Raw genomic sequence first — 9,187 nt, 5'->3', positions numbered from 1 at the left:
AATTAAAATTGAAAAAAAAATTGGTACAAATTAAAAATGGGTACAAACTAAAACTAAAAATATATGATAAAAAAATTTAGTTATAAATATAAATATACTAATTGTAACATTTTTAACATTAAATGAATATATTTTGAAATAAAAAATATATTTTATTATTGAAATAATTAATGATATTATTTCTCCAAGGACCTTGATAAAAAATTGAAAAGGAATAATATTTTAATCAATGGAGTAGCAAAATGAAGGATGAGAACCTAATTTTTCCTAAATTTTATTTAACTAATTAATAATACCAAAAAAAGCCTTTAATTACCATATAAGAAGTCTTTAATAACACAATTATTTTGTATATATGACACTAATACAATTATTTATCTTAAAAAGTCTTTATTTACCATATAAAAATCCCCCACCGTATACAAATTCTACGAACGCCTGCCCCCCCCCCCCCCCCCTCTCCTCGCCCCTTAAAAATCCTCATCTCCTTCCCTTCTGATTCTTCTGATTATTCTTTCTTCTTCTTGTGATTCTTCTTCTTCCAAATAACTAATTAATTCCAAATATTTATTTATTATATTGGTCCTCTGTCTCAGTCTTTCTCTTATGTCTGCTTCTTCACTGGGTTTTGGTTTGAAACCTGAAGGCTGGATCCATCAGGATTTTCAAAGGGAATGAACTCATAAGGAAGAGCATATGGGATTTGAAACTTGAAACCTGGTTCCAAAGGGATTTTCAAAGGCTGGTTCCATCAGGATTTGAAAATTGAAACCTGAAGGCTAGTTCAATCCCGATGACTTTCATTGTGCAGTTTTAAATCAACTCACTGCCTGGAAAGAAATTGCAGGTTGCACTAAACTGCCGGTTCGATAACCAATTGCCAGCAAAGTGGGTGCTGTGCTACCGGAGACGACAGAAGGAGATAAGGGTATGTTGGGTAGAAAAAACTGATTCCGGGTTGAGCTTTTCTTCCGGAATCCAAATACCACCTATTGGTTGGTAATTTGATTCCAGGCAAATCATGAATCTGATTCCTTATTTTTTTGTGAGCCCCACACACAATTTTAGTAAACACATGAATCAATTGGAATGAATGCAATTCCCATTCCTGTCATTCCATTCCCCACCCGTAAACAAAGGGATATTCAATCCTTATTCCAATGGATTTGTGCATGTCGGTTTATTTTCTTTTACTGGGCCACAAAAGGAAAACCCAAGCCCATCGCATACCCGAAATGCAAACCCCTAATTTATACGGAGATCCGATCTACTAATGGAATCGGGGAAATCTCCCGAATAAGATTCAAAGTCAGTAAATTGAGTACCCAAAAACCCTAAATTCCTGAATTAAAATCTCAATCCCAGCTCAAATCCTGGTACTAAATTCTCGATACCAAAACCCTAGTCATGGCGTCCGACGACGAGATAGAGAAGACGCAGGAAGAGAGGAAGAGGATGGAGAAGCAATTGGCCTCCCTCACCTCCGTCACCTTCGACACAGACCTCTACGGCGGCACCGACAAGGGCGCATACGTCTCGTCCATCCCTGTGAACGACGACGATGACAACGCGGAGGCCATGGACAATGAAATTGCTCGGAGGATGGCGGCGTCGTACACGGCCCCCAAGTCGGTGCTGAACGAGAGGCCGAGAGGCGGCGACGCCGATGAGGATTTGGGGTTCAAGAAGCCGCAGAGGATTATCGATAGGGAGGATGATTATCGACAGCGGAGGTTGAACCGTATCATATCGCCTGAGCGGCACGACCCGTTTGCGTCCGGGGAGAAGACTCCGGACCCGTCGGTGAGGACTTATGCCGATGTGATGAGGGAGGAAGCCCTGAAGAGGGAGAAGGATGAGACTCTGAAGCTTATTGCTAAGAAGATGAAGGAGAAAGAGGAGGCGCCGCCGGAAAAGGAGGATAAGCCTGCTACTGCTGAGGCGGTGCCTCAAAAGAGGAGGAATCGGTGGGACCAGTCTCAGGATGGTGATGGTGGGGGCAAGAAGGCAAAAACGTCGGATTGGGACTTGCCGGATACGACGCCAGGAAAGTGGGACGCAACTCCGACGCCAGGGAGGGTTTCGGATTCGACTCCATCACTGGGGAGGAGGAACCGCTGGGATGAGACACCCACTCCGGGGCGGGTGGCAGATTCGGATGCTACTCCAGCTGGTGCTGTCACTCCCGGTGCCACCCCTGCTGGGATGGCTTGGGATGCGACTCCGAAGCTTCCTGGGATGGCCACACCGACACCGAAACGGCAGAGGTCAAGGTGGGATGAGACCCCTGCCTCAATGGGCAGTGCGACCCCAATGGCTGTGGCAACCCCTGCTGCTGCCTATACACCTGGTGTGACCCCTGTAGGTGGAGTTGAACTTGCCACCCCAACCCCCGGGGCTATTAATGTGAGGGGAGCCATTACGCCAGAGCAGTATAATCTATTGAGGTGGGAGAAGGATATTGAAGAGAGGAATAGACCATTGACTGATGAAGAGCTGGATGCTATGTTTCCTCAAGAAGGGTATAAAGTTTTGGACCCACCGTCTTCTTATGTGCCGATTAGGACTCCGGCGAGGAAGCTTCTGGCTACCCCGACTCCAATGGGGACTCCTATGTATTCTATTCCGGAAGAGAATCGTGGGCAGCAGTTTGATGTGCCTAAGGAGTTGCCTGGTGGGTTACCGTTTATGAAGCCCGAGGACTATCAGTACTTTGGGGCGTTGCTGAATGAAGATGAGGAGGAGGAATTGTCACCTGATGAGCAGAAAGAGCGGAAGATTATGAAGCTTTTGCTTAAAGTTAAGAATGGAACACCACAGCAGAGAAAGACAGCGTTGAGGCAGCTTACGGATAAGGCTCGTGAGTTTGGTGCTGGCCCCTTGTTTAACCGCATTTTGCCTCTGCTTATGCAACCCACTTTGGAAGACCAAGAGAGGCATCTTTTGGTTAAGGTAATTGATCGAGTGCTTTATAAATTGGATGAGTTGGTACGTCCTTATGTGCATAAAATTCTTGTTGTTATTGAACCTTTGTTGATTGATGAAGACTATTATGCGCGTGTTGAAGGGAGAGAAATTATCTCCAATCTTAGTAAAGCAGCTGGTTTGGCTACTATGATTGCAGCCATGCGTCCGGATATTGATAACATTGATGAATATGTTAGGAACACTACTGCCAGAGCTTTTAGTGTTGTTGCTTCTGCACTTGGTATACCTGCACTGTTGCCATTTTTGAAAGCCGTGTGTCAGAGCAAGAAGTCTTGGCAAGCACGGCACACTGGTATCAAGATTGTTCAGCAGATTGCCATTTTGATCGGGTGTGCTGTACTTCCCCACTTGAGGTCTCTTGTGGAAATTATTGAGAATGGTCTGAGTGATGAAAATCAGAAGGTTCGTACAATTACTGCTTTATCTCTTGCTGCTCTCGCTGAGGCTGCTGCCCCATATGGTATTGAGAGCTTTGACTCTGTGTTGAAGCCATTGTGGAAGGGTATTAGGTCTCACCGTGGAAAGGTTTTGGCTGCCTTCTTGAAGGCAATTGGTTTTATTATTCCCCTTATGGATGCAATGTATGCCAGTTACTATACAAAGGAAGTGATGGTTGTTTTGATTAGAGAGTTCCAGTCTCCCGATGAAGAGATGAAGAAAATTGTGCTCAAAGTTGTCAAACAGTGTGTGAGTACAGAAGGTGTAGAGCCTGAGTATATAAGAAGTGATATTCTTCCTGAGTTCTTCAAAAACTTCTGGGTTAGAAGGATGGCTTTGGATAGGAGAAACTACAGGCAATTGGTGGAAACAACTGTGGAGATAGCAAACAAAGTGGGTGTTGCTGATATAGTTGGGAGAATTGTTGAGGATCTCAAAGATGAGAGTGAACCTTATAGGAGAATGGTTATGGAGACAATCGAGAAGGTGGTTGTGAACTTGGGTGCATCTGACATTGATGCTCGGTTGGAGGAGCTTCTCATTGATGGTATCCTTTATGCTTTCCAAGAGCAGACGAGTGATGATGCAAATGTGATGCTTAATGGATTCGGTGCGGTTGTGAATTCTCTTGGTCTAAGGGTAAAACCTTACCTTCCTCAGATTTGTGGTACCATTAAGTGGCGTTTGAATAACAAGAGTGCAAAGGTCAGACAGCAAGCTGCAGATCTTATTTCTAGAATTGCTGTTGTTATGAAGCAGTGCCAAGAGGAGCAACTGATGGGTCATCTTGGTGTTGTCTTGTATGAGTATTTGGGAGAAGAGTATCCAGAAGTTTTGGGATCAATTCTGGGAGCGCTGAAGGCAATTGTGAATGTTATTGGTATGACAAAGATGACCCCTCCTATAAAGGATTTGCTTCCCAGGTTGACACCAATTTTGAAGAATAGGCATGAGAAAGTCCAGGAGAACTGTATTGACCTTGTCGGTCGTATTGCTGATCGCGGTGCTGAGTTTGTTCCCGCAAGGGAGTGGATGAGGATCTGTTTTGAGCTTCTTGAGATGCTCAAGGCTCATAAGAAGGGTATCCGGCGAGCTACAGTGAATACTTTTGGGTACATTGCCAAAGCCATTGGTCCACAAGATGTCCTCGCAACTCTATTGAACAATCTCAAAGTGCAGGAGCGTCAGAACCGTGTTTGCACCACTGTGGCAATCGCAATAGTAGCTGAAACCTGTTCGCCTTTCACAGTTCTTCCGGCCCTGATGAATGAGTATCGTGTTCCAGAGCTTAATGTGCAGAATGGTGTTTTGAAATCCCTTTCGTTCTTGTTTGAGTACATCGGTGAAATGGGAAAGGACTATATCTATGCAGTGACCCCGCTGCTAGAGGATGCCCTCATGGATAGAGATCTGGTTCACAGGCAAACTGCTGCTTCTGCTGTCAAGCACATGGCTCTGGGAGTAGCGGGATTGGGATGCGAGGATGCTTTGGTCCACTTGCTGAACTACGTCTGGCCAAACATATTTGAGACATCCCCGCACGTTATCAACGCGGTCATGGAAGCGATTGAAGGGATGAGAGTGGCGTTAGGTGCTGCGGTTGTGCTCAACTACTGTCTCCAGGGGCTGTTCCATCCTGCTAGGAAGGTTAGAGAGGTGTACTGGAAGATTTACAACTCACTGTATATCGGAGCTCAAGATGCTCTTGTTGCATCGTACCCGATGCTCGAGGATGAGGAACATAACGTATATACCCGGCCCGAGCTAATGATGTTTGTATGAGCGGCTGCTGCTGTGGCCGACCGGATTTAGGAATGGAGCTGCTGATTATGGTTTACCATGCTTTGCCGATTTACTTCTTAGTTGTTGTATTCTCTTCTAAATCAGTAAAATTGTGGTATTGTTGCTGAAACTCGTTTTAAAAACTCGTTCGATCGCAGGATTTTGCGTTCTTTTCGATTTTCTGCGATTCTAGTGCGGTGAGAATACTTCAAATTGTAGTTGTACTAATAAAAACCAATTGCCCCATATAGGAAAAATAATTATTCATAAATATATGTTAAAAATAAAGTGTCGTGTCATTTAGTTGGATAAAAGTATTCGCTCATGTACATGAGCTTTCGAGTTTGAATCTCTGTAGTTTAGATAAATACTTCCGAGTTTGAATCCTTCTTTCTGTAGTTTAGATAAATATAATGGCAGTTTAGATAAATATAATGTAGATTGCCATGTTTCTTCTCTTCTCTGTTTTTTTTTTGGGGCCCTCACATTAAAATGTAAAAAATGCTCCTGTGGGGCGCATGTGATGTCGTTTCCTTTTTTTGACAGCATTTTGCCTATTCGACGAAAATTATCTTTGCCCTACAAGAATAACTTATATAACACGTGTACTTTTTTATCAATGGTGTCTTGTGCACACTGCACATTTGGTACATTGTAAATTGATTTGAATTTAAACCTGACTCATGAGTTTTGAAATTGATTTGTGGTTACAAGCAAGGAACCTGGCGTTTCAAATTTAAACCTATTTTTTTTTTAAATTGATTTGGTAATTGGTGTTTTCATATATTAAATTCTATTCTAACAAAGTAGTTTTTTTTCTTGGTTATGGAAAGTGCCCAAGTGAGATTATCTTGAAGTTCCTCTTTATTACAATATTTTAATTTTGATAGGAGCTTTGTATACATTTTTTTTTTTTTATTGGTTTGAGTAATGGTTTACCTGATGGCCAATGTTGATGAAGAAATCAATTAAAGATGAACTGACTGAACTAAGCCTTAATCCTTACTATTTTTGTTCGAAGTTTATATGATCTAATCTCCACTATATATGTCCTTGAAAATCATCTTTAGACAACTTCACCTGTCATCTATAATTTTTTTATACATCACGTTACTTCCTTCTTTGGATCCTATCGAGGTATTTTAACGGTGACCTTAGGGTGCGTTTGGTACGCAGACGGAACGGAACGGGACGGGACGGGACGGGACGGAACGGGACGGGACGGGACGGGACGGAACGGAACGGGACGGAATGAAGGTGTAATTTTTGAAAAAGACATGGGGTATATTTGTCTTAAAATGGTAAAACATTGCGTTCCACAGACGTGGAACAAACCCGTTCCAGGGGGGGAGGTGGGACGCAAAAACACCCAAAATCTGTCCCGTGGAACAGCCCGTTCCACCCATTTTTGGCGCACCAAACGCGGGACGGAACGCCTCGTCCCGTTCCGTCCCGTCCCGTCCCACGTACCAAACGCACCCTTAATATCCTGCGTTTACCTGCATAAACGAATAAATCACATTATTTTATGATTATTTCTTAGTTCATTGAGATTGCAAAACTTTTGGAAAGCAGTACCGAATAGTCTTGGAAATTATTTTAAGAATTATAAGTTAGATTTAATTATAATTTTATAATCTTTAATTATCACCCCAGATGTTGCAGACGAAACACTGCCAGAAAATGAACTCTCTTTGTTTAAATTTGCAGGTTGGTGGGAAAGAGTTGGATCTTGTTGAGGTTTGGTGGGTTGGGAATGGGAGAGAGTGAAAGTGAGCAGCAGTAAGTGGAAGAATTTGTTTAATGTTTTAGTGTAAACTAATGTTTTTGCGTCGAAGAATCTGATTAACATTTGTGCTTCTTTGAAGAATTTGCTTTTTACTTACGGAAACGTTTGGTTGCTAAGATTGAGGGAAAGGAAGGCAAAAAACTAATTGAGGGTGTAAAATATGCTAACTTTCGGTATTTTATTCTACAACACTCAAACTTAAAGGTGTAAAATGTAATTTTCTCTAAAATTAATGTTGAAAACTACAAAACTAGCCACACAAATGGCTAGCTTAGCGAGTGATTTCAACTATGTTATGAAAGTGAATTTGTCATTGACTATATTTATTAATTATCATTTTCTATTCAAAGCAAAAATTACTATTTGATTACTAAGGTTGTTTGCGTAAGATTATACTAGTAAGGTGAAGAAAATCAAAATACAATAATAGTAAACAGAAAGTGAGGATGCTGACTATACATGAAGGTGACAGTTTTCCTCCTCAAGTAGCCAAGTGGTTGTCCTCTAAAATGGGAAGAGATCATCTCCGGATCTCTCCCGTCAAAGCCACCAAATCCATTAATCCGGGTAATTGAAATTTGATCCAACGGCTACAATTATTATAACTTTTAAAGGAACCTTCTGTTTGTAGTCATTTGATCAAATTTCAATAGCCCGAATTAATGGATTGGGTGGATTTGGTGGGAGAGATCTAGAGAGGATCTCTTCCCCTCTAAAATAGACAAGTGTATGGAGCAATAAGACAGTGAGAGTATCTCCAATCATGTTTTTTTAAGAGCACATTTTCACTCTTTGAAATTGATGGCCTTAGCACTTGATCCTGCGTCACTTAATGTGTCATCGAGGAATCAAAACCTCTTTTGATTCTGCGTTGCTTGTTGCATCGAGGTTTTTTATTTTAGATGCAGGATAAGGACTGTGATCGATGATGTATTTTTTTAAATCCTCTTTAAATTTTAGTTAAAAACTCATTTAGAGAGCCTATTTAAGATGCTCTGATAATGATTAAGAATTGTTTGGAGTTTTCAAATAAAAGGTAGTTATGAGTTTTGTGATTTGAATTCTTGGTTCCAACCCTCTTTTATGGAAAAGGATCCTCGCCAAATCCTTTTCGTAAGGATCCTAGGGATTCCGTGATAGTAATCGCGATCATTCATCGTACATCATGCGGTCAAAAATCATTTCAAAATTTAAATTTTAAAAATAAATATAAATAATACCTAAAGAAAACTGACCGCACGATGTATGATAAACGGTCACGATCACAAAATCCCTAGGATCCCTAGGAAAAGAAACCGACTACGATCCTTAGGAAAAGAATCCGACGATGATCCCTAGGAAAAGGATACTCAATTCCCTCTTTTATGACAAGTAATTGTTCAAATTTAATAGATTCCTTGCTACTGTTTTTTCTTTGAACTTCATATAAAACACTAAGTATGAGCAATGTATTTGTTTATTCTAAAAATAAAAAAGTTAGAAGTTGAATTCTTCTCGTCAATGTAAATGAGAAATTTCTTTATCATTGAAAAAATCTTGATCATTAGAATGGTTCTCTTCACGCTTTTACGTTACATTTACCAAGTGAAATTTATTTGCATCACAAATTATTGTCGGTAATAATTATTAGGGTAAATTACATTTTACCTCTTAGGTTTGAGTGCAATTGCAACATCATACAACATTTCATACATCCGTTAATCAAACTGTTAGTTTGATTGTTAAGTGATTACATGGCAACTTGCAAGTCCCACGCTTTTTCTAATGTGGCAATCAATAATATGACACATAAGATTAGGGGTGGATTTTTTTGCCAAATTGCCGTACCAACCGAATTGCCAACCGTGTCATACCGATTTTGTGCCAAATTTTTTGTACCAATCGGTAATGGTACGGTATTGTACCGTACCGAAATTTCATGGTACGGTATTGGTAATGGATACCATTACCACGGTATTACCGTACCATACCAAAAATACAATATAATTTATAATTTATAAATTATATAATAGATAATTATATAACACATATTTATAATATTCCAATAATTTGAAAATAAAACCCTACTTATATTAGTATTGTTGTTGGTGACTTTGATATCTTAAAATTGTGGAAATCAAACACAAAAGAGTTCCTAATTCTTTCACAAAATAGCCAAAATATCTTTGTAACGCCCACTTCTACTGTTGC

At 40.5% G+C, this 9,187-nt stretch overlaps 1 protein-coding gene across 1 annotated transcript; it reads left to right on the top strand.

The window, feature by feature from the left end:
- The first annotated feature begins 447 nt into the window (after nucleotides 1–447).
- LOC103405424 (uncharacterized) lies at nucleotides 448–5,338 on the top strand. Its single transcript, XM_029097215.2, has one exon. It carries the CDS (start codon nucleotides 1,408–1,410, stop codon nucleotides 5,206–5,208), a length of 3,801 nt encoding a protein of 1,266 aa, XP_028953048.2. The 5' UTR covers nucleotides 448–1,407; the 3' UTR covers nucleotides 5,209–5,338.
- The last annotated feature ends 3,849 nt before the right edge of the window (nucleotides 5,339–9,187 follow it).

The sequence above is a fragment of the Malus domestica genome, chromosome 17 (genome assembly GCF_042453785.1).
Source record: "Malus domestica chromosome 17, GDT2T_hap1".
Taxonomy (NCBI): domain Eukaryota; kingdom Viridiplantae; phylum Streptophyta; class Magnoliopsida; order Rosales; family Rosaceae; genus Malus; species Malus domestica.
Note: the sequence above shows the minus strand (reverse complement) of the source record. Positions and strands in the feature narration are given on the sequence as shown.